This window comes from Myotis daubentonii, chromosome 2 (genome assembly GCF_963259705.1).
Source record: "Myotis daubentonii chromosome 2, mMyoDau2.1, whole genome shotgun sequence".
Lineage (NCBI taxonomy): Eukaryota > Metazoa > Chordata > Mammalia > Chiroptera > Vespertilionidae > Myotis > Myotis daubentonii.
Window position 1 is genome coordinate 102,339,723 of NC_081841.1, and position 26,612 is coordinate 102,366,334.

General features: G+C 38.7%; 1 protein-coding gene across 9 annotated transcripts in view; it reads right to left on the reverse strand.

Moving 5' to 3' along the window:
• Positions 1 to 3,048: 3,048 nt before the first annotated feature.
• The window catches only part of LNX2 (ligand of numb-protein X 2), an 82,746-nt gene continuing 59,182 nt past the window's right edge, over positions 3,049 to 26,612 (reverse strand). For 8 of the 9 annotated variants that reach the window (XM_059684060.1, XM_059684055.1, XM_059684054.1 and 5 more), the window contains 8 exons: positions 22,100 to 22,347; positions 20,594 to 20,793; positions 19,680 to 20,048; positions 16,438 to 16,578; positions 13,554 to 13,731; positions 8,538 to 8,769; positions 6,163 to 6,321; positions 3,049 to 4,640 (listed from right to left, as the gene is read on the reverse strand). In XM_059684060.1, coding sequence (XP_059540043.1) covers positions 4,505 to 4,640; positions 6,163 to 6,321; positions 8,538 to 8,769; positions 13,554 to 13,731; positions 16,438 to 16,578; positions 19,680 to 20,048; positions 20,594 to 20,793; positions 22,100 to 22,347 — 1,663 coding nt within the window. In that variant the 3' untranslated portion in view covers positions 3,049 to 4,504. The remainder of the gene's footprint in view (positions 4,641 to 6,162; positions 6,322 to 8,537; positions 8,770 to 13,553; positions 13,732 to 16,437; positions 16,579 to 19,679; positions 20,049 to 20,593; positions 20,794 to 22,099; positions 22,348 to 26,612) is intronic. The other variant, XM_059684062.1, reaches the window with a different exon arrangement.

A 26,612-nucleotide genomic window follows, 5' to 3' on the forward strand; every position in this document is an offset into this window, starting at 1 on the left:
TGGAGTTCATCCGGGAGTTTGACCAGCAGGTGGGCAGGCCAGGGGAAGGGAGGGAGGCCCTGGTGTTGGCAGGTGGCCGGGGGAAGGGAGGGAGTACCCAGCCGGCAGCCGCTAGGGACCCTACCAGTGCACGAATTTTGTGCACTGGGCCTCTAGTATATTTTATATAATCCATACATCCAAGGTATTATCATTTCAATATGTAGTACTGGTCGCATTTCAGGCACTCAGTAGCCACCTGTCTAGAGGTACTGGCACAAGCAAGTCACTAGGGATCATATGCCTAGAGGAATGAGAACTAGAAGATGGATTTGTGTTCCTGAGGTTTAAGCTTGGGATATTATAATGACAACAATGGTGCACAAACAAAAATAAGGATCACACATTGAGTTAACATCTGCTGTTACAGAAAAGATACAATGCTGCTATTATGGAAATGATGACTTTTATTTCCATCAAGAATGATCATCACGGGGGGAGAACCAAGATGGCGGCATAGGTTAACGCCGGAGTTTGCTGCTTTGAACAACTACTTCAAAAGTGAAACTAAAACACGGAACGGACATCACCCAGAACCACAGGAACGCTGGCTGAGTGGAAGTCCTACAACTAGGAGGAAAGAGAAACGCACACGGACACTCAGAGGAGGCGCAGTGCTGAAGTCAAATTCTGAGGTGCGGAGCGGGCTGGCAGCGGAGGGTGCGGTTGTTGTTTTCAATCGGGAGGGAGTCGCAGACTCTGAGCACCAGATCCGGGTGAGTCTTTAGGGACCCAGACTCAAACGGGAGAAGTGGGACTGTCTGGCTTCGGTCAGAGCGAGTACAGCTTTCTCTCCGAGCTTTGCAGCGGGTGCTGGGACTCAGAGAGGCAGAGCCCCTGGGGACAGGACTGAGAGCCGCCATAACTGCTCTCTCTGGCCCACCCTGTTGATCCTGTGCGACCCGCCCCGCCCAAGCCCTGCACAGAGGCATTTGCCGGATAGCCTCAGGCAAAGGCTAGATTAGCACCTCCCTAGAGGACAGAAGTTCTCTCACTGCTGACACAGCTGATTCTCATAGCCACTTGGCCTGGAGGTCAAACCCTCCCTGGAATTAGCTACAACAATCAAGATTTAACTATAAGACTTCGAACATAGACCACTAGGGGGTACACCAAGGAAGCATAACAAAATGCGGAGACAAAGAAACAGGACAAAATTGTCAATGGAAGATATAGAGTTCAGAACCACACTTTTAAGGTCTCTCAAGAACTGTTTAGAAGCTGTCGATAAACTTAATGAGATCTACACGAAAACTAATAAGACCCTCGATCTTATATTGGGGAACCAACGAGAAATTAAGCATACACGGACTGAAATAACGAATATTATACAGACGCCCGACAGCAGACCAGAGGAGCGCAAGAATCAAGTCAATGATTTGAAATGCGAGGAAGCAAAAAACATCCAACCGGAAAAGCAAAATGAAAAAAGAATCCAAAAATGCGAGGATAGTGTGAGGAGCCTCTGGGACAGCTTCAAGCGTACCAACATCAGAATTATAGGGGTGCCAGAAGATGAGAGAGACCAAGATATTGAAAACCTATTTGAAGAAATAATGACAGAAAACTTCCCCCACCTGGTGAAAGAAATGGACTTACAGGTCCAAGAAGCGCGGAGAACCCCAAACAAAAGGAATCCAAAGAGGACCACACCAAGACACATCATAATTAAAATGCCAAGAGCAAAAGATAAAGAGAGAATCTTAAAAACAGCAAGAGAAAGAAACTCAGTTACCTACAAGGGAATACCCATACGACTGTCAGCTGATTTCTCAACAGAAACTTTGCAGGCCAGAAGGGAGTGGCAAGAAATATTCAAAGTGATGAATACCAAGAACCTACAACCAAGATTACTTTATCCAGCAAAGCTATCATTCAGAATTGAAGGTCAGATAAAGAGCTTCACAGATAAGGAAAAGCTAAAGGAGTTCATCACCACCAAACCAGGATTATATGAAATGCTGAAAGGTATCCTTTAAGAAGAGGAAGAGGAAGAAAAAGGTAAAGACACACATTATGAACAACAAATATGCATCTATCAACAAGTGAATCTAAGAATCAAGTGAATTAATAATCTGATGAACAGAATGAACTGTTGATTATAATAGAATCAGGGACATAGAAAGGGAATGGACTGACTATTCTTGGGGGGGAAAGGGGTGTGGGAGATGTGGGAAGAGACTGGACAAAAATCGTGCACCTATGGATGAGGACAGTGGGTGGGGAGTGAGGGCGGAGGGTGGGGCGGGAACTGGGAGGAGGGGAGATATGGGGGGGAAAAAAAAGAGGAACAAATGTAATAATCTGAACAATAAAGATTTAATTAAAAAAAAAAAAAAAAAAAAAAGAAAAAAAAAAAAAAGAATGATCATCACACCATTATTTAAACATATCTGGAAAATCCTGAAATAATTTAAACTGAAGGCACAGAACAAATAGAAATATTTAACTGTTTAAGCTTCAAATGACAAAATTCAAATATTTCAACAGTAACAATAAATTATGAATAAATTTCCATCACCAAATATCATTCTGACCAAAAGCTATATAATCTTTTGTAATAAAACCAAATTAGCTTAAGCTGATTTCAAGATTTCCATAATAAAAATAATATTGAAAAGTATTTCTTCTTTCAGAATACTCATTATACCACTAGGTTCAGTGAAAACTATTTTATATATAACAAAGTAGCAGTTAGGGTATTTGTTGATGGATGGCCACTCCTCAAGAAATGACTCATTTTTACAAAATGTTTAAAAAAATAGCAAAGTAGATTACAAAATTCTACTTGGGGAGCAGGAATAAAACTTGTTCCATGTCAATTAGAATATCAAAGCATTTCAGTATCAAATTGCTTCCAAAGCCAATTATGACATAACAGTAATATACTGCATGGGGCAATCCACTGTATGTTGGTTACCTGTCGAGTACAGTGTGGCTCAGGGATTGAACAAGTTAGTAATAATTATTCCATTTATTTATTCAAAAGAGATATATTTTAAAAAATCATTATAAAATTAACTGGAATAATTAGTGGCATGCTAGAATACAATGAACACATCAATGCAATTGCTAAGTTTGAAAACAAAGTGGTCATGCTTCATACATAATATACTGTACTATTTTGAAATACATCCTCTGATCATCAATACCATTCATTACAGAGGTCATTTGTAAATTAGCTCAGATTCTGAACTATGTTTCTAATGAAACTTTTTTCAAGTATGCACAATATTAATAAGGTAAGGATATTTTTATCTTATTCACACCTTTATGTGTTCTTCTGAAGGACAACCATATTGAATAAAGGACAAACATAATGAATGGGCTGGTCATAGCTTTCAAAAACTTCTCAAAAAGTATGAAATAGTCTAGTGACCAAAAACTGATAGAAAGATATTCATATCTAAAATCTACTATTTCAGATTTTAAAAACAACACAGAACTTTTCACTTAAAAAATAATGAAGTTCGTAAGTAAAGGACTAATGGTGAAAAATAAGGGTTTCTAAAACACTCAAGAATCTTACAGAATAAAATTTTAAAAGTCTAGCTTCTCCTACTTAGCTGTGTTGGATAAGTGTGTATTGAATGGTTTTATCTTTATGATCTAATTGCATAAATCACAAAAACATATCCAGCCAGGTTTATTGACAGAAGGATAATACAAACTCTAGAAAATAGTTTTAGCAAAAACTGCTTCAAAATTTTCCTATATAAAACATTTCTTTGGAAATGAATCTTTAATGCTTTTGTACTGTTCAAGTATATGCAGCTTTTAACATCTCTAGTACTAAACTATAATTATCTTCCAAATTCCTGTCACTGGATAATGTTATCTTTTATTCTCTAATATTCTAATAAAGGTATGTTTTTTTAAATAAATCTCTTTTGTGGTGTCAAAATTATTTCTTCATCATCTCTGAGCACTGAGAGATTAAAGAAGAAATAAGCCAGAAAAATCACCTTATAAACAGTATGAAGTTTTGAAATGTTGGCACCTATGAAAAATGGGAAACGGTTAGCATCCAAATTTAAAATCTATCCATTCCTGGCATTGGTAGTAACAGCGATAGCAAATGCTATTGCTCCTGTCTTCACTGATACCAGTCTTGGGCATATGTAACTCATTATCTGATTCAGTCAGTGAAAACAAAGAGCCACCAGAAGTCCTCGAATCTAGCTGGCTGGGTCACAGTTTTGACAAACTTCATTCATTATTATAGGTCACATTCTGAAAATATGAACTCATAAGATTAGTGGAAGACTGTTTCCAAGAGGAAAGAAATGTGGCTAACTTGAGTTAAACCTTAAACAACAACAGAAGGACAATCTTAGTGGTTTGGGGCCCTGCATATATCAGCTGTGCCAATAGCTCCTAACAACCAGAAATACAATAAAACAAAAGGGTTTTTTTTCCAAAACCTAAAAAAGAAAGATGTTTGACTCAAAACCAATTTCAAAATCTACACCAGGCTGCCAGGCCAGCAAATAACCGTGAGAGTGACTTTGTTCCTCTGCTCCTTCAACATGGGAACTAATGCGGAATGGCTCATGCCCACAGTTGACAGGCCGTTCACGGCCACGATCATGTCTCCACATCTGGACAAAGACAGAGAAACAGAAACAGACTGTCATGATTTTCATGGTATTAAAACCATTAAAAAATATGTCTTTACTGATTTGAGAGCGAGGAAGGGAGAGGGAGAAACATTGATTACCTTGAGATTTGTTTAGCATAAAAATCAGTTTAACTTAACCATTAACTGTCAATGATTAGAGTGTATTATCTACTGTGAGAAACATCTGGGGTGAATTTTTAAGTCTATGTTGCTTTTCCATGGCTACCCTCTGCCACCCTCTCTCCTTTAACTAGTGGGTGATTTCAAGGACAAGAAGAATGATTTTCATGTAAGCATAAGGCAATATATAATTAGGTGAATAAATCTTTTATGATTTTTGGTCTCTAATTTGTAATATGAACATACTATTTTATTGTTAGTTATCTCAACTTCTTTTTGGAAGTAGGTGGAATGCAAATTATAAACTAACCGAGACTCAACCTGGTTAATTTAGCTAAGAGAATGGCTAATTCATTTCCCCCTACTCTTTCCTTATAAAATAATGCTTTCCATTGTATAAAATAATCTGATAAAAGACTGATTTGGAGCATACCAACCCTGATCAACTTTTCACAATATTATTTTGATGTAACTTTCTGTTTGCAAGCACTGTAATCTCTCTGTTTGTGCTCAATTCTGTCTACAATGTCAAATTTAATTTTTGCAAATTGTTTTTTTCATTAAAAACTAGGCACTAAGAACTTACAATCACCCACCTCCTCTCTGTTTGTATAATCTCTTGATATAACCTTATTCTTTTCCCAGCACCTGAGTTTTGAAAAAGAAAAGAAAGCTGCACGGAGCCTAGCAAGTACTTTCTGCCCAGTGGTGACAACTGGCTGAGGAGTTAGTGCAGGGGTGGGCAAACTTTTTGACTCGAGGGCCTGGCACACTGTCAACTATCACATACTCCTTCATTAAATATCTGTTGAGCCCTTACTACATATGCAAGGCACTGCTTTGGCTACCAGGGATGTAAATATAACAAAGTCCCCTCGCCCCTCCCTGTGTGGAGCTTGCATAAATATATTGTGAGGCAGACATAAGTGCTGAGGAGAAAAATAAAGCAGAGGCATCTAATGACAGGACTAGACCTGAGTGAATTGTGTGGCAAAACTGCTCAGAGCTAGTCACATCACAGTATGTGCAGTGCAATGACTCATGTTCAGGCCTGTCATCAGATTAGCAAAATACAGCTATGAGTGGCAAGATTGTAAAGGTAATGCTTCGTCTACATCAGGTTTGACAATACTTTCCTATAAAGGGCCAGATGGTAAACAAATATTTTAGGCTTTGCCAATCATATGGTCTCTGTCACAAGGAATCAACTCTGCCACTGTAGCTCAGAAGCAGTAACACACAACATGTAAACAAGTGAGCATGGCCATGTTCCTATAAAACTTTATTTACAAAAACAGATAGCTGCATTTGGAGCTGATCCCTGGTCTAGATCATGTCCATCACAACAAACATGAATCACATCAGTAAATAACAAGACTCACTTTAATCTTCCATCATAATAAGCAGGAGTTCCCAAGACAATGGTTTTAATGAAGAAAGGCTGATTGGTGTGGTTCTCTTCATATCCACCAACAATACTAAAGCCCCAACTTCCCAAGTAGCTTCTTCGTAAAACTATATCATGGCAGCTATGAAGGGAACTATAAACAAATACAGACATCAGGAAACAATTAATGGAGGCAATTACAGCCTGCTCATCTTTGTTATAACTGCACACCATGTTATACTTTCCATCACTGGGAAAAGAAAAAGGGCTACTTTACTGTCTTCTGAATGTATTATTCTGACCACCCACTTTCCAGCACAGATGCAGTTCTATGTAGACTTGAATTTCTTCCACTTTTTTCAGTCTTCTCTTCCCAGTGAATAACACACACACACACACACACACACACACACACACACACACACACACACACAGAATTTAAATAAAGTTGGTTATAAGTTACACCTCAGAAATTGTCTAAAATGGTTCTAAACCTATATTTTCTCACTGTACTGTCAACAGGTCCTCCATTCTGATATCTATTGGTACCTTCAAAATTTGTATGGTGGTACGCTTGGCTGGGGTGGCTGGAGGTTAGAGCATCGGCCCATAGTCTGAATGGTCCCAGGTTTGATACCTGGGTTGCAGATTCTATCCTTGGCCTTGGCTGGGGCATGTACGGGAGATAACCAACTGATGTTTCTCTCTCTTTTCCCCGTCTCCTCCTATCCCTTCCACTCTCTCTAAAAAATAAATGGAAAAAATATCATTGGGTGAGGATTAAAAAAACAAAATAACAAAAAAAGTGGATGAGGGTCTAGTACTGCTGACTTCAGCACTCAATTGAAAGAAAATGAGATTCCTAAAAAATGTAAGATCACTATCCCTCTTTTTAATCTACACAAGGAGTTAGAATTTGTTGTATTTTCCTTCTTCACTTAATATGCTTCCATTTTAAGAGAGACTCTAGTTGACAAAATAGGGAACTCAAATATGGAAAATAGTAACAAAAATCTCCTATTTCAATTTTGGTATCTAGTAGCTAAATAAACAGATATCTAGTAGCTAAATCATCTGTCATAAAAAAATCTCTCTCCACAAGTTCCACATATAAGGTCCCTACAGGTCCCTGAGACATGAATTCTGTTATAATTTTAGGCCTCTTTGTTGTTTTTATGTTTTGTTTTTTTTATTGATTTCAGAGAGGAAGGGAGAGGGAGAGACAGAATCAATGATCAGACAGAATCACTGACTGGCTGCCTCCAGCACGCTCTCCACTGGGGATCTGGCCCGCAACCTGTGCCTGCACCCTGACCAGGAATTGAACTGTGACCTCCTGGTTCATAGGTCGATACTCAGTCACTGAGCCACAATGACCTGGCAGCCTTTTTTTTTGTTTGTTTTTAACCAAGAAGACAAATCAGCAAGTTAGATTATAAACAAATAACCTAATAATCTGATTGGATAATCTAATAATACCCAATAATATCCTTGTTTCTTTATTGTTCTTTCTGTGAAAGTACTTTATAAACCAGAGTGCTATACAAATTCTAGTTATTACCAATTTATTCCAAATGAAGCTAGATAGCTCAAATTGGCACATTCTTATCCTTTATTTTTATTATAAATGAGTAATTTTCATACTTTGTTAACAATCAAAATGTTCCATCATAGTTTGGTTTTAGGAGTCTTTTATATGTTACGAATCTAAGCTGATTTGGAAACACAGATACGAACACATTCTTCCTACCTCAATATTAAACTATGCAATAATCACCTGGAGGTTCCAAGTGTTTCCATGACCAGATGCTGACCAAGTTCAGAACCCCTTGGCTAGTCAGTCAGCCATGAAGCAGTGAATTCTTCAGAAACGTGGTTAGGAGCACCTACGCTTGAATACCAATCATTGGACTTAAGACTCTATGTCCAATAAAAACTGAGTTTTATACCCAGCCATTTTAGGAAAGTTAAAAGCATTAAGAACAAAGGGCCTTTAGAAAGCCTTCTGGGATAGGACAAGGCTCCCACTTTGACCCCATGAACATGAAGGCTAAGCATGTATCAGAATGAACCTTGATAATGACAGCTTTCCTGAGCAAGAGACTGAACATCCCCTTCTCATGGCCTGCCCACTTATGAGCCTCAACAGAAACAGACAAATGGCTTTATTAATTTGTATAAACGGACATCTTTCTAGCTTAGTTCTTATTATTACATTTACCTTTTAAATATAATAAGCTAAGAAAAATTACCATTTTCTTTTGTAACTTGACTTGATGTTGCTACTTTTATCTAAAATTTACTGGGTTACAGACTAATAAAAGTTGTAATTATGATTACTTCATAAAGCAACAAAAAAGCTGTCAGTACCTGGGAAGCCCAAGCCACATGATCCACGATGGGGACCAACTGGCATCATACTCGTTTTCACTGAAAGTGCTTGGCTGCTCATCCGTGGCCTGGGTGGCCTCCTCAACAACCTGGACCTCAAGTGCTTTAAGGGCAACAGCAGGGGATGCAGCACTGGCTTTCAGCATAGCAACAGCCTCACTGTGACTTAAATTGGTCAAATCAATGCCATTGATATTCAACAACACATCACCTGTTCAAATGACAAGACAAAAAAAAAAAAATGAGCTGAGCTACCAAGTGATTATCTCCCTGTAAATTCTACTGGTAAGCTAATCAACAAAAGTTAGTTTCAATGACTCAGATGAGATAAGGTAAAAGACCTTTTTTTTTCTTCTTTGTAATTTTTATAATACTGAGAAAAAATTCAACTCATGAAAATAATTCCAAAACAATTCAAAAATTTAAAATAATTTCATAGTACATAGGGAAAAGTGTGGCTTGAGGCACTGCGATTCCACTGGAAGTCCAAATCCTTGGCCCTGGCATGTCACAGGTGTAGCTGGGTACAGGCCCTTGCACATTCAGTTCTCTTCTTTGAGCTTCAATGATTTCTCCTGTTCTTTCCAATTCAAAAATTATTTGACACTTTGCTAACTTAGACATGAATTTTAATATTCTATGTTTACACAGTTTTATACATAAAGACAGCCCCACACAGTTCACTCAGTGCAAACAGATGAGAATATGTAGAGAGAGGATATTCTTGGGCCTACACGAAGAAATGAAACTAGTGATTTGAACATCTCTTCCTTGAGGGAGAAAAAAAATATTTATTCCTCTGTCAAGTAATATGATAAAAAGGGCAACGAGGATTAAATAAAAGGCTAGGAAGAAAAAGATTACTTCTGTAGGAAGCACACACACTCGTATCAAGAAACCTACAGAAAACCTCCTCCCCCAATTCATCTATTATTCAGATTGTTAAAGCAAAACATTTTCATTGTAGAAAATTTAGAAAACATAATATATAATAAAAAGGAAATAAAATTATCCCTAATTCTATAACTGGACAAATAACTGTAAAAAATAGTAGCCTTTTAAAGATATTATTCATATAACATTCAATTCATTCAAAGTTACAATTTTATGGTTTTTAGTATAGTCACAGAATTATAGAACCATCCCCCATCATTTTAAGATCAACCCCCAAAAAACATGTACCCATTAACAGTCACTTTTCTTCCCCCAGGCCTAAGTAATCACTGACCTACTTTCTATCTCTATAGATCTTCCCATCTGGGCATGCCATATAAATGGAACCACATGTGGTCTTTTGTGACTGGCTTCTTCTTTCAATAGGCATAATGTTTTCAAGGTTCACCTATACCAGTGATTCTCAACCTTCCCAATGCCGTGACCCTTTATTTTATTTTTATTTTTTTAAATATATTTTATTGATTTTTTACAGAGAGGAAGGGAGAGGGACAGAGCTAGAAACATTGATGAGAGAGAAACATCGATCAGCTGCCTCCTGCACACCCCCTACTGGGGATGCGCAACCAAGGTACATGCCCCCAACTGGAATCGAACCCGGGACCCTTCAGTCCGCAGGCCGACGCTCCATCCACTGAGCCAAACCAGTCAGGGTAATGCCACGACCCTTTAATACAGTTCCTCATGTTGTGGTGACCCCCAACCATAAAATTATTTTCGTTGCTACTTCATAACTGTAATTTTGCTACTGTTATGAATCATAATGTAAATATCTGATATGCAGGATGTATTTAGGTGACCCCTGTGAAAGGGTCATTCGACCCCAAAAGGGGTCGCGACCCACAGGTTGAGAACCGCTGACCTATACTGTAGCTTGTGTCAATGCTTCATTCCTTATTATAGTCAAACTAGAGGCCTGGTGCACAAAATTCGTGCACTGGTGGGTGGGGTTCCCTCAGCCCAGCCTGCCCCTCTCACAGTCCGGGAGCCCCCAGTGGATGTCCTACTGATGGCCACAGTCTGGCAGCAGAGGCTTGGAGCAGGCGTCCCGTGTGTGTGTGTGTGTGTGTGTGTGTGTGTGTGTGTCTGCTGGGGGCCTGCCCCCAGCCACACCATGGAGGCTTGGAGCAGGAGCCCCTCTGTGTTGATCTCGGAGGCTCCTGGCCTCCACTGCGTGTTGTACTCTCCCTTGAGCTATGGCCAGGATGGGGGTGCTGCTTCCAAGCTGGGCTTTCCTGCTCCCAGATCACGATGGCGACCGGGGAGCAGGGAGAGTTTGGGGCTGCCCGCAGGCCAGGCTTGCTTTCCTGCTCCCGGATCAGGCCCAGCTGGGGGATGCCCTCAGGCCAGGCTTGCTTTCCTGCTCCCGGATCACCATGGCAACTGGGGAGCAGGCAAAATTTGGGGCTGCCCGCAGGCCAGGATTGCTTTCCTGCTCCTGGATCCTCATGGTGACCGGGAAGAAGGTGCAGCTGGAGGCTGCCCACAGGCCGGGCTTGCTTTCCTGCTCCCGGATCAGGCACAGCTGGGGGCTGCCTACAGGCCGCACTTTTCTACTTACCGATGGCCGGATCACCACAGTGACCCAGTGCCCAGCGGCACTTTCCTGCTCTCCAATAGTCATAGGGTCCCGGCTGGGGGCAGAGCTCAGCAGTGCGGGTCTTAGGCGGCATGGGGGTCCCGGCTGGGGGCTCAGGTGGCACACAGGGGTCCCGGCTGGGGGCGGGGCTTATGCCCTGCTGCCCAGGGCTGCACATGGGGCCCGGATGGCAGCTCGCACTGTCCTGCCCTGCCTGTAGTATAGGATAGAGGCCTGGTGCACGGGTGGGGGCTGGCTGGTTTGCCCTGAGAGTGTCCCGGATCAGGCTGGGGGTCCCGCTTGGGTGCCTGGCCAGCCTGGATGACGGGCTGAAGGCTGTTTGCAGCCTGTCACACACCCTTCAGGGTGGGTGTCCCCATGGGGTGCCTGGCCAGTCTGGGTGAGGGCCTGAGAGCCGTTTTCAGGCTGGAGGGCAACTTAAGCTCCCCGCCTCTCCTTTTTTTCTTTTTTTTTTTAATTCTGGGAATTAAATATGGGAATGTGGATATACCACATTATGTTAATCCACTTGTTAACTGACAGATATTTGGGTTGCTTCTACTTTTTAGTTATTATGAAAAATACGGCTATGAAACTTCAAGTACAAGTTTTTGTGTGGCCACATATTTCCATTTACCTTCTATAGCTATCACTGGAGCTGAGAGCCGGCTCCAGCTCTGAGGGCTGAAAGCAGGTTTCTAGGTTTGTTTGGCTTCTATAATTGAAACTCTGTTGCCATCACTGCAGCTCTAAGCTCTGAGGCTGAAGCTGGCTGAAAGCAGGTTTCTAGGTTTGTTTGGCTTCTATAATTGAAACTCTGTTGCCATCACTGCAGCTCTAAGCTCTGAGGCCGAAGCTGGCTGAAAGCAGGTCTCTGGAGCTTGTTTAGCTTCTATAATTGAAACATAGTTGCTTAGAGTGCAGCTCAGAGGCTGGCAGTGGCAGGCTGGGAACGTTGGCTTCCTCCGTTACTGGAGCAAGCAAGCCTCCTGTTCGCTTCAGCTGCATGGCTGCCGACCGCCATCTTGGTTGGCAGTTAATTTGCATATCCTGCTGATAAGCCAATGGGAAGGGTGTCGGGGTTATGGTCAATTTGCATGTTTCTCTTTTATTAGATAGGATAACATTCCATTGTATGGATATACCACATTATGTTAATCCAATCGCTAACTGACAGATATTTGGGTTGCTTCTACTTTTTAGTTATTATGAAAAATACGGCTATGAAACTTCAAGTACAAGTTTTTCTGTGGCCACATATTTCCATTTCTCCAGGAACAGAATTGTTACAGATCATGGTAATACTATGTTTAACTTTTTTGAGGAACTGCTAAACTGTTTTCCAAAACAGTTGCACCATTTTACATTCCCACTGGCAATGTCTGAAGGTTTCAATTTTTCCAAATCCTTGCCAATGTTTGCTATTGCCTGTCTTTTTTATTATATTCATCCTTGTGAGTGTGAAGTGGCTTTGATTTGCATTTCCCTAATAACCAGTGACACCGTGCATCTTTTCCTGGGATTACTGGCCACCTGTATATCTCCTTTGGAGAAATGTCTATTCAGATCCTTTGCTCGTCTTTCAATTGGGTTTTTACCTTTTTATGTATTGAGTTGTAAGAGTTCTTTATGTACTCTAGATACAAGTCCTTCATCAGATATACAATTTACAAATATTTTCTCCCATACTGTGGGTTATCTTTTTACTTTCTTGGTGGTGTGGGTTCATCATCAAATTTGCAATTTTGATGAAGTCATTTATCTATTTTGTCATTGTTGCTTGTGTTTTTGGTGTCATATCTAAGAAAACCACCACCTAATCCAAGGTCATGAGGTTTCCTTTGAATGTTGTAGATCTTACATTTAGGTCTTGGATCCATAATAAGTTAATTCTTGTAGTGGCTTGAGGTAGGATTCCAACTTTGCTCTCGAAAAAATAGCTTTTAAGACTCACTTTTCCACATGAATAAACCAAGTGTATGAAGAATGCTGTTTTTACCACTACCACTCCCATGTACATAAATAATATAGTATTGATGTGGAACGTGAACTTCTAAATGTGTTAATCCCCAAACCCACTATATTTTAAAGTTTAGTGCTCCATGTCCTCTGTGAACCCCTCCCACTTTAGTATAAGCAACATTTGTATTTTGGAGACATTTGTATTTGTATCTAGCCTGCCATCATGTAGGAAACATAAATTTCTTAGAGAGTCTTTTCTAGTATAAAACAGTCCAACAGTCTCCATAACTGTTAGAAAATGCCAAGCTTTGGCAATTTCCCTTTACAGTAGGCATTTTTCTAACCTTATAAAGAGGCTTTATGCTTACATATGCAAGGGACATTTTAAAGAATTAAAAAAGTCATGTTTAAAAGAAAACTTTGTACATATTTTTTATGTACGAAGTTGAATTCAGGGAGATTCGGTGACATTATTGACATTATTGAAAAACCTATCTTACCTCTCTTGATTCTGCCATCGCGTGCAAGGCAGCCATGAGGTGGCACACTGGTCACAAAGATGGGCAGTTCACCACTCTTACTTCCTCTGCCCCCAGCTACTGTCATCCCAAGGGACTCATGAGGTTCCTTCTTTACAGTAATGTGTTTTTCTTGGCATGTAACACACTGGGTAAGATCCTAAATCATGAAAGGAGAATTTTGTGGAATATATTTATTGGAATGAATAATATAAAACAAGGACAGCTTAAACTAATGTACAAACTTATGTGTAACTGTAAGTAATTTTTTTTATCACTCAGTATAGAACTGAAAGTAATACACCGTTCCTCATAGGTACAAACACTACACTGATCACTGTGGATCACAATGTCAAACTTTGGATTACTATTTTTTCATATGACTATGGAACTAAAACAATTTAGGACTATTGGCATATGGAGGTTAAAGTAAAATAAGCACATCATTTATATGGTTACCTGAAAATCCAAGATATGATCAATTCTATAAAAGTAAATAATGTGCTTGAGTTTTAAGAGTCTGAATATGAGCCAATTAACTTTTTTTCCATCTTTCTCCCCTATTCTTTGAAAGAAAAGTTGATAGTACAAGATTATATTAATGTTACTAACAATGTCAACAATGGAAATATATGAATTATATTTTAACAAAATTTTAACATTTCCTTTAGTGACATAAATTCAAAGGGTTGACATGCACATATCTGTTAACCAGGTCCTAGAATTCCAGGCCATGTGTCTTCTCTGGCCTGGACCCCTGCACTCCTGAAATTTTTATCAAGAGAACTATTTGTAATAAGAGCAGAGCATTCCTAGAAATAGTTATAACCTAGCAGAAAACTTGTAAATGTCTTAAGGTGGTCTCCTATCTAAAGGTATGAAATCTATGTTAGTATCCTTCAAAATGGGGCAAAACCATTTTATTATGAGGACAAGTCATGTAAACCTAGCCTTGAGGATATTTACTTAAGCGTTTCAGCTCTCAGGTATTTAATTATTTAAGGGTAGGGATTCTATTCCTCTGCCAGCTGAGATGTATGCATTTTTTCCCCTCAGGAACAAAACCTAACAACGTAAATGATTATACTGGGTAAGCTTTAAGGAAACTTCTCAGGGTTCAACACCACATGAATGTTTATCCAAGCAGCTACATAGAAGCTTATTAGTAAACTAATATATATTTTAATTTTTAACGATTATAATCGCCTGAACAGGTTGTTTTGTGAATTTGTGTTTTGGCTTTCCCTAGGAGACCTTTATTTTTCTATATCAGATTTGACATAACAAGTGCAAGAGTCAATAGCTAAATTAACTCTTAAAAGTACATTTCATGTGGTTGTTCCAACTAACAGGTTTGCAGAGTACCTAGAATAAAAATAAATTCAGCATTACTATGTAAAACACTGTGACATAAAATTAAGGAGAATAAGAATTAGCAGAGTTAAAAGAGAAAAATATATGTACTCCAAACAAAATGAGTCAGTTATCTATATGAATGTTGAAATAATTAAACACAATTTTAAAAATTGTCTTATGTCTTAAAATTTTAATGTCAGACGTCCATATCCCAAATCATTGTAGAATTCAATGACATAAAAGATTCAATAATAAACTTTTGGCTTATACTACAATTCTTTAGGAATATATATCTTGTAAAGCAAGGACAAGCTATCTGAAACGACTACTATTAAAATTTCCTGTTCAAAACACTAACTCCTTTTTCATAGTCATCATTATGAAGGCAAAATTATAGGTTTCCCTCATACATTTTGGTTTTTGTTCAAAAATGAGAACAAAGACTGTGGTTATAATTTTCTGTACGTATTAAGTAAACCAAAGATCAGTGACAAGTCTATACTTAAGCTCAGAAAACCAGATAAACTTGATGGGCCAAAAATATTCATGTCTTTAAGCAAAGCTTTTTTAGGGTGCCCGTGACATTCCAAAGGTAATTACTTTCTCAAATACTGTACTTACATTAAGCCATTTTAACACACAGGCAACTTCTATGGTTTTTAAGCAGACCAATGAATAAGTTTTTGTTTGATAAAGCAATTTAATTTTACTTAAGGAAAGTCACTTTTGAACCTCACATTTAGCTTATATTTTCACATAGTTGGGTGAACGTCATCGTTGAAAAAATCCTGGCCAATCAGAAGTTCAGTTCAAGTGAAGGATCCAATGAAGTAAATAATACAAAAAATGCAGTGAAGTACCACCCTTTTTTGATTTCTGGAACTAAAGTTAGAGAGTATCAAAATTTTCAGTACAGATATACATGTCCTAGGAATATATTATAATACCAGTGAAATATTAATGAAGCTGTAAAAATGCTCAACATATGGGAATTTAAAATAATTTAGGGTAGTATTCCTATTAAGCTATAATATTAAAAAAAGTGCCATACTAGTACATATGAAAATGTATGATTTATACGTTTAATAATCACATATCTAATTCTGTTGTTGCAGGCAACCTGCTCAATTGCGAAGTATAGACGTGTCCATCACTGTCTTCATTTTGCTTTTTCAGTCAGACAACCAACTGCTGCATTTAAATGAGCAACCCAAGATAAAGCCCACTTTCAAGAAAGACTAAATAGAAATTTTTTTCTGGAAGATCAAACACTTCTCATCAATCACCTGGCAGAGGGACTTTCTTCACTAAGGAACCATCTCTATTGTCTGAAGAACTGAGACAACAGAGTCACTCTCCAAAGCAGCAAAACATGCACATTTCACCTCCTCAACACCTATGTTCACATTCTCCAACAGAATAATAGCCCTCATTTAAATTTTACCAGTTTGTAACAATGATCCTTTGAGGGTGGATAAATTAAAACACACAAACAAACACAACGCCTCACCTTATGTGAGCTGGGTCTGCTGTAATACAGTGGCTGCGCATGGTGCTGGCTGCTGCTCTGAGTTCCTGCTTCTCGGATAGTGTTACCAGGCTGGGGTTTCCCTGGTCTAGCAATTGTTAAATTGACCCTTTCTCCACTAGCCTGGAGGAAACACACATACATTACCACCAGTCATTAATGAAGCTTCTCATTGTAAAAATTATAGGCAGTATAATTTCCAATGCACTTATCGTTATACCAAAGCCTTGCTTGGGTAGTAAATGCAAGCACCTGGTGGTGGGGAAGAAGGAGGATCATTTCAAGAGTTAATATTTTAAAACTTCTGCAGGTGAATCACACACACAGAGCTCCTGGATAGGCCCTCCCCAACTCCACCTCCAATATAACCAAGGCAAAGCAGTAAAACTGCCTGTGTTCTCATCTCCCCTTGATTTCTTGAAGGGTAAGGTAACATTTTATTTTTTTAAATATACTTTTTATTGATTTCAGAGAGGAAGGGAGAGGGAGATAGAAACATCAATGATGAGAGAGAATTATTGATCAGCAGCCTCCTGCATGCCCCCTACTGGAGATAGAGCCCACAACCCGGGCAGGTGTCCTTGATCGGAATCGAATCTGGGACCCTTCAGTCCACAGGCCAACGCTCTATCCACTGAGCCAAACCAGTAAGATGACTTTTTAAAAAATACTTCTTTGCCCTTTCAATACTAGCCCTGGCACTGAGAGGGTCACAACAAAGGAAAGAAGATAGAAAGGAAGAAATGATTCAAAGCTTAATTAAAATCCATTGTGACTTTTGAAATAAATTTTATGGTGGCTACTTTGGAAGTAATAATCAATGAAACTACCCACAGCTTTGTTTTTGCTTGCGATAGGTTTGAGTCAAAATAGGACCAAATTTTTGAACAGTCCTGAAAAGAATGATTATAGAGATCCTGTATAACAAGACTACATATATACATACACACACACACACACACACACACACACACACAGTATGTGTATGACACAGTCACATGTCCCTAAGGTTTATTATGGTAAGTTACTTTAGAGGTTTATGATGATTATTTTAAATTTAGAGGTCTATTATCTATATATCTGTATTTTAAACAGAGATTCATATTTAGTATATTTTTAAAATACTTTGTTACTTAATTTTTATTTTAAATTATTTCATCTTTGCTTTTAATGTACAAGACTAATTTATTTGATGTTGACTCTTGGTCATGACCACAATTTCCAATTTTATTATTATTTCTCTGGGAAAATAGGATAGCCTACTTTCAAGGAATTGTGGTAGAAAGAGGGGAACTCCCTCATAACTATAGTCAATAATGTAAGAAATTACTCCATTTTTAGTTCTTAAATTGGAAAATAAGTGATAACCAACTTTAAATACCAATGAAAATCATTCTTATTCAAGCATTTTATTGCACTAAATAATTTCAGACAAGTTCTTTAGAATAACTGAAAGAACAGTTAATATATAGCCAAACTTCCAAAGCAGAGGCTGGGGCTTGTTCTAAAGGATAAATAACAAAGTAGAATGTTTAGAATTCTCATACTTAGAATTCTGACACTTCAGATTATTAGATCACACAGTGTGAAGTGGTGAGACGCTCCCTTTGTGACTTCATTTCAATGTACAGGATCATTTTCATTATGCTAAACACTTGATAACTACTAGATATTTCATAATCAGTATTTCAATTTTACTGGAAAACCCCTGTTTACAAAACTTTAAACAGAAACAAACCATTGATCTTAGATTGCTTCAAAGACAAAATTCTTTGCATGTGATGGAAGTAGGCAATTAGGCTAACTTTAAACAGACTGCACATGTAATATTCCAGGGTTTCAAACACAGCAAAAGAGTTGTGTTAAAGTCAAGGTATTTTAAAATGCAGGATGCCCAAATGACAATACCCATGATTCATAAATAAGTAGCATGCTTTGTTACTGGGTGTATAAATTAGTATGGTCTGATCTTTACAGAAGGAAGTTTAGCAAAATGTCTTAAACTTGAAAACAAAACATAAGTTATAGAACACAACATGCCCACAGGTATTAAAAATCATGATGTGAATCTACACTTACTGTTATGATAAGAAGTCCACAACATACTGTTGACGTAAAGAAAAAGTTGTAAACTCAGAATTTATAAGGTAAGTGCATATGTTAAGTATTTGTGTAAATATGTACCTATATACCTGTGTAGTATACACATTTTTTAGTGACTATCCACCTACTTTAATTCCTGATGCTCAATTATATTAATTCTTGATTTCCTTTAGAGCAGTGGTTCTCAACCTCTGGCCCTTTAAATACAGTTCCTCATGTTGTGACCCAACCATAAAATTATTTTCGTTGCTACTTCATAACTGTAATGTTGCTACTGTTATGAATCATAATGTAAATATCTGCTATGCAGGATGGTCTTAGGCGACCCCTGTGAAAGGGTCGTTCAACCGCCAAAGGGGTCGCGACCCACAGGTTGAGAACCGCTGCTTTAGAGTGTTCTGCTGGGCTTACTTAAAGAAAAAAAAAAGGCACTTCTGTTTCACCCTGATCTCTTTAGGAGATACCCACATTGGGTTAAATGCCATGGCATGTTGCAGAACCTGAAATCTTCTCTGGGTGGTTTTCTAAATTTATCTGGTTTAATACTCTTACTAAAAACATGGTTTTTCTGTGATGATAACTATCCTTACTTTTTTCACAGGGATACTGTGAGGAGAAAAGTTATGTGTTTGAATTGCTTTAAATTCCTTAAGATGAAAAAAAAGGCATTATAGGGATGACAGTTATTCTTATTAAAAAACGACTTTCTATTTTTCTGTATGTTAAAGTGAAGATGGAAAGGTAAGAGATGAGGTAAGTCACAACCTCGGTAATCACAGATCCTTTGAACCTTACTTTTCTCATTTGTTATATGTGGACAACACCGTATGTTATGCTTAGTGCTAGATGGAGCCAAGGGAGCAAACGAGAAATGAAACTTTAGAGACTGCACTCTATAAATAGCCAGCCTAAAGTTCATGGAACACAATGCTTTGAAAAGATTCTATCTATCTATAATGAAGTTATACCACTGTGGGTTTTGAAGAATTTAAATAGCTGTGCTTGATTTTTTCAATGAAATATCAAATATGCCCAAATTCTTATGTTATTGGCTGATGAAAACAAAATACTGATATATGGTAATGAAGGCCAAGCATCAGGAATGCATATCTCAAGTGTACCTGAATGATCTGGGCGGCCAACTCAGGAGTTCCGTGCTTCAGGTCATGCCCATTGATAGCGAGCACGCGATCGTTGCTGCTGAGCCTCCCGTCCTGCGCCGCAAGCCCCCCTTCCAGTAGGTCAAGAATAAAAACTCCTGGCTCATCTGTCCTTCGTACAAGTTTGATGCCGAGCTGTTCACCATAGTCTCGTTTATAAAGAACCACATTGAAAATCTCTTCTCGTGGAGAGTTCCCATCAGAATGGCTATTCACTCGGTTACCGAAGCGTCTCTCTCGAAGCACAGTGAGCTGTAGGGTGCTGCAGGGCTGTGAAAGGACAGCCCTGGCATAGTTGTGCGACACATTGCTAATATCATAGTTGTTGACCTAAAAAAAAAAAAAAAAGAATTATGACCATACTGTGACTATCTTCTGCCCCCTACCCCATTTATAGAAATACTAGTAACATTTCCCAAGGAAACTAACATTGAAAAATGATATGCAATCATTATTTACAAAGAAATCCACTCTAGAGACATTTTAAAGTACAGAATTCCTAAAATTAACTTACAATTAGCATTAAGTAGAGAATAGCAGCTAGGATTACAGGGTTAGTGACAGTCTTGAATTAGCATCCTCGGGTCTGCTATGTACTAGCTGGATGACCGAGAGCAATTATAGAACTTGTTTGAGTGTGTTTCCTTATGTGTAAAATGTGTTACACATATGGGATGGAAATTAAGGTAGGAAGAAAAAAATACATTCCATGTATATAGGGAAACAGAAGAAATTACAAAATTCTAATGTTTTACATATAAGAACAGCAAAACTCACCTTCATATAATTTAGGTTCCACAGTACCATGATTTTTCAAGTTTTAAATTTATGAATAAGAACAAAATGATACAAATTAACAGAATTAAAATTGATACCTGAAGAATCTGGTCTCCAGCAAGGAGCCTTCCATCTCTGGCAATTATCCCATCCCGATAGACTTCCTGGATAACGATGTTAATCAGTGGTGTTTCATTGCCACCCACAATGCTAATTCCTAACTGAATGTAAGGATTAGATCGGTGAATTTCAATCGTGGTGATTTCACCTTCTGGTAAACTAGGTGGCTGTTGTGTGGCTGTGAAGTTAAAAATGAGAAAGAAAAAAGAAAGAAAATAAATGTTTCATATTTTGATGTTCTTCAGGTAAATAAATCATCTTATTTTAATATATGATTGATAGCGACAAAAAATATCTTTTTTTATATTTTATTGATTTTTTACAGAGAGGAAGGGAGAGAGATAGAGAGTTAGAAACATCGATGAGAGAGAAACATTGATCAGCCGCCTCCTGCACATCTCCTACATGCCCTTGACCGGAATTGAACCTGGGACCTTTCAGTCCGCAGGCCGACGCTCAATGACAAAAAATATCTATACGTTAAGATTATCTAAACATTTCCTCTTTCAAAGGTGATCAGTATATAACCAACAAATAGCTACTATGTATCAGATCACTAGGGAAGACACAATGATCTGATAAAGAAATATTAAAAGACAGTCACCTTGTCCTAACTATAAGAGAAAGTCTGAACCATTAAAAACTGTGAACATGCAAAGCAGTTTAAGGAAAAGCCTAACTCTGTGGTATGTAATCACCATAGATGCTGACAGAGTAATCACATCACCTCTAAGAGGTGGGTGTTGAGCCTTGGGAGATGAAAAAAGTTATAGCTGTGGCAGGGAAAATTGGAAATGTTTAGTAAAATTTGAAATTTTTAAGGGAAAATATTTTAAGGGAAAAATTTTTAAGGAAATATTTAAAAGTAAGTACCAAGGGCCAATTACGAGATATGCCCAGTGTCTAGGACTACAGGCTTTCTGTTTGCTCCTAGTGGGTTGTACAGTCAGAGTAGTGGCTGACAGCAGAGTGCAGTCGTCACAAGTGTGGCCTCAGAGACAGATATCCAGCCATTTCTTGGCAGTATGAGCTTGACCAATTAATCTCAAGACTCAATTTTCTCACCATTAAAAAAAAAATCCCTTAATACTGTAACAAGCACTTAATCAGTTAATTTATGTGAAGTGCTTGGCACAGGGCCTGACACAGAGTAAGCACTTAATCCAAGGTATTATTTTTGTCATTCTTGATGTTACTGATTTCTTAGACAAGAAGCAACAAACTCTGAACATAGGAGCAAACAAGAAGCAGCTGTTAATGACTATTGAATTCATGAACTACAACAGAAGAGGGTGGGAGCATCTTCCTCCAGGGTAGAGGTCATGCTCTGTTTCTAAAATGCCAATTGTTCAAATTACACCCTATCTCAATAAAATTATTTCTTTTAAGAGGAAAAAAATGCATGTTGAGAAAATTGGAGGGAGAAGTAGGAAGGAAGTAAATGTCTGATTGAAAACATAAAAAGAAAGGTGACTAGCACATACTGTCAGCAATGGTGCTCTCCTCGAAGGCAGGGTTGTCCAGGCCAGGCTCCTCAGTCCATACAGGAAGAGAGGCAGAGGTCAAGTTCCGTTCGGTGGGCACTGTGCCTGTCCCTGAGCAGTCCGTTTCAGGCGATAGGGTACTGGGAAGATCTATTATAGTGGTTCCATTTTCATTCTCAATCTCTGTCTGAGTTTTACTGGTTTTCCTTCTCTCTAGGGCAACTCTCTGATGAGAAGCTCCAGGACATCTAGAAAGAGAATATCAGGTGGTTTCCAGATTATTTGAAAGGGGAACAAAGTGATTAATGGCTCGTACCACAACAAAAGAATGGCAGTGGCTTCTGTTACATAAAGCACCTAGAGGTGCCCATATGGGTACATAATTCCACTTGAAGTAAGTTCTTATCACTCCACATAGTGAATTTAAAACAAGGCATCAGCATAAACAATGGTTTGGTATATATCTCAAAGAATGTTTCAGTAAAAATTCGAGCATATATTAGTACCAGAAACATATACACCAGTATAGTATACAGTATAGTGTCTCAATACTGCAAGAATTATTCTGAAATTCTGAGTACAACCCTTTCTATAGGTTTACTGACTTAAGCACAGGACTGGAAATCATATTCTTCTTCCTCAATAAGCCCTTAAGTTCTTAGACCTTAATGCCCATATGCCTCTGCAGGATCACGGCCGATGTCACACATTTACTCATTAATGATAGCAAAACATTTTAAGGTTTACACTTTGTAGGAATACACAGCAAAGGCCCAAATAACTTTACTAGTATAATAGACATGGAAGGAAATAAAGAAAACATATATCCTAGTTTGTAAAATTAGAATTGCAATAATGGAATTACAGTTATGCTATCCAAGTTAAAAATATATTCCAAGTACTTGGGAAACTTACATAAGCACTGAGAAATAAGAACGATTACCTTGTTTTATTTATTTAAGCAAACAAAAGGGCACAAAGGTGCTTGTTTAAACATTTAAATAAAGTTTTACACAGATATTAGAAGTGTCTTTTCCATCTGACCCGTTTACTGGAGAACATGACTAATACCCAGTTTGAAGAGTGGGAGAAGGAAAGGGGATTAGTGGAGAGCTAGATGCACATCCCTACAGCCCAACATGGCTCAGACACCATGTATTTTCATATTGGGGTAAGCAGGGACACAATTTTATGTCTAGGGTCGTAGATCTTCATTCAATGACAATATTGTTTAAAAATGTAGCATTTTGATAAAAATTAAGTATAGGATTAAATTAAATTAAAATGGAAAGCTATCTCTTAAGTATTAAGAAATAAAATTTCCCTCATGAACTAAAGATTTAAGTACTGGATTTCAAGTTCTTGAAAAGAATCATTAGGAAGTTTTTACTCAACTTTCTCCAACTAGTTATTTTCTATTCCCCTCATTAAGAAGGTGACTGACTTTCCCTACTGCACTGCTGTGCAGCACTCTAGGGAATGTTCCTACAAGGGCTTGACAAATAAGTTTGAAAATTGTATCACTGAAAAACTATTTTTGTAAGTAGATTTAATTAGAAATGCATTTAAAAATATTTTCTTCAATAAAAAATTGAGACAAAACTGGATCATAAAAAATATTTGTGACTAAACAGATAAACATTTAAGTTCCAAAATGTATATCATACACAAATATATACATGGGCAATAGCTAGTCTTCAATGAAGAACATGGACTAGGAAAGCGAAATACAAACAGAATGTGAACACTGGGAATTAGCTTAGCTAACACACAAAAAACTCCTACAAACTAAATAACTATAAAGCCTATCTTATTGTTGTTAAAAATGCAAAATAAATTTTAAAAAGAAAATCTAAAGTTGTTAGAGAGGTAAAGAAACAAGTATACTTAAATTCCCAATGGGGCAGCAAATTGCTAATAGGAACTAAATAAAGATACTTCAAAATATGTGAAAATATGAAAGAGTGATCTTAGCCAGCACTGGAGAAGGCTACAGAGAACCTTTGAGAATACCCATCCTATATAATAAAAGCCTAATATGCAAATTGACCCAACAGCAGAATGACCAGTCGCTATGACGTGCACTGACCACCAGGGGGCAGACACTCAATGCAGGAGCTGCCCCCAACCCACACGCCCCAGGCCAGCCAAGGTGGGTACCACGGGGACCCCCATATCATCCTGCTGGTAGCTTTCAGAGGGAGGCAACAGGCGGCAGCAGGGGGCAGAGCCAGCTGGAGAGTGGGCAGTGGCAGGAGGTGGGGCCAGCTGGCAAGCAGGCTGGCGCCACCCCCCTATTGCCCTGCTGGTCGCTCTGCAGACGGAGGTGACCAATGGCAGCAGTGGGGCGATTGGGGGTTGGGGCCAGCTGGTGAGTGGGTCAGCTCTGTCCCCCAATCGCCCTCAAGGTGGTGCAAGCAGGGGATGGGGCCGGCAAGCAGGCAGTGCCAGGCTAGCCAAGGCGGGTGCCAGCAGGCCCCCACCGCCCCCCCGATCACCCTGCCGGTTACCCCACAGATCAGCCTTGACCACCGGCCAGGCCTAGGGACCCTACCTGTGCACAAACTTCGTGCACCGGACCTCTAGTATTTAAATAAGATGAAACAGATGAGTAGATTGAGAAAGAACAACTAGACAAGAGGAGACAAGGAGAGCAAGACTTCAAAGTACGTAATCAAGGGAGACAGGAGTGTCACCAAAGAAAAAGTAGCCAATAACACAAATGCCACACAAGGGACAAATAAGATAAAGATCAAAAAGCATTAGTTTGATTAAGCATTAAAAAAGTCATGGTGACCTCAGAAAGAATACTTTTGATGCTGAGGGCAAAAGCCCAAACTATAACGCCAGCATTTCTGCTACCTTAATACAAGCATCTACAAAAACGTAACACTAAGAATTACAGGGCTTAAGTAAGAGAAATGAGAAGGACCACGCAAAATCTGTATACCTGGGAATTGGAATGGCTGCTAATGGGGATGGGATTTCTTTTTGGAGTGTTGAAAATGGTCTAAAAATTTGTAATGATGACTGCATACTTCCGTGAATATACTAAAAACTACTAACGTGTACACTTTAAAAATAGATTGACTTTTATGGTATGTACCTTCCTTCCTAGGGAGGGCGCTCTATTGCAGGTATGTTTTTTAAGTTTTTAAAATAAAATCAAAAAGCTCTTACAGCAACCCGAGCCAAACTGAGGAACTTCTTCCTTTCCTGCTGAAGGTTATACTTCCATTCCCATTAGTCTGGCTCTTCTTATGGAGAAAAAATTACGTAAAACTTACAATATAGTGGCATCATTTCCCAATATAACAATGATTCACATTAGGAAATATACAGTGTAACAGAATACACTATCTTATTAGTAGCAGTATTAATGTCAGTGGTGGGGCAGCTGTAATAGAAGTAAAATAAAACAATGCATGGTTAGAAGTAAAATACAACTCGAAACATGGTAAGTGTCAGCACAATGACAAGTACTTAATGAAAATCAAATAATATGAGCATCTTAGAAACAAGAAAAATGAGCCCGGCCTGTGTGGCTCAATGGTTGAGCATCAACTGATGAACCAGAAAGTCAGTTCGATTCCTGGTCAAGGCACATGCCAGGTTGCGGGCTCGGTCCCCACTGTGGGATGTGTAGGAAGCAGTTGATCGATGATTGTCTCTCATCATTGATGTTTCTATCTCTCTCTCCCTCTCCCTCTCTGAAATCAATACAAATATATTTTCAAAAAAGAAAAATGATAAAAAGTTATGGGTTAAAATATGCAAAAATAAATTCAAGTGATGCCAGTGAAAATGGTAGGTTAAGGATACCTGAAAAGCCTCTCCTTCATAAAGCAATGCGAACACTGGCAAAAACTGTTACACCCAACTACTTCTGAGATCTTGAAATTGGCCAGAGTTCGGTAGCAAGCCAAAGTGCATTTATTAAAAAATGGCTAAATTTCAGTACAAACAGTGAGCTCTACGGCATTTGAACTTGCCCCGTTTCCGTCCCCATCTCCTTAGCTCCATAGAAGCCTGGAAAAACAATTGTCCATAATCAGAGTTGGAAGGGTAGACTGGCATGCTTTCAAAGCCCCATTTCTAGATAATTGTCATTAATTGACCTGTTGGTTCCCGGAAAGACCCCACTCACAAGGATGTCTTTTAACTAACCTGACTTGGAGCTCACCCAGTAAAAAAATCAGAGGCAACTGTTTAAGATTGTGGCTGCCTAAGGTGGGCAAAAAAGGCTAATCAAAAGTGTTCTTGCTGTTGTTTTTTAACACTAGGGATAGAAATTTCCATAGGGGTTTTGACATGTCCAGGCTGTGTGCATGCATCTGAAATAACAGAGAAGGCACTAAGCTCTCACTTCCGGCTAATCCTGACATTTTGTGAAAACCAGGAATGAAGGCTAAGGAGGAATTGTCTATTGCCTGAGTGTTGAAGATGTGCCCCACAATGAACACAGAGTCCCTCAGAAAGACTGGGAAATTTATTGGTTACAGGCATTTAAGGA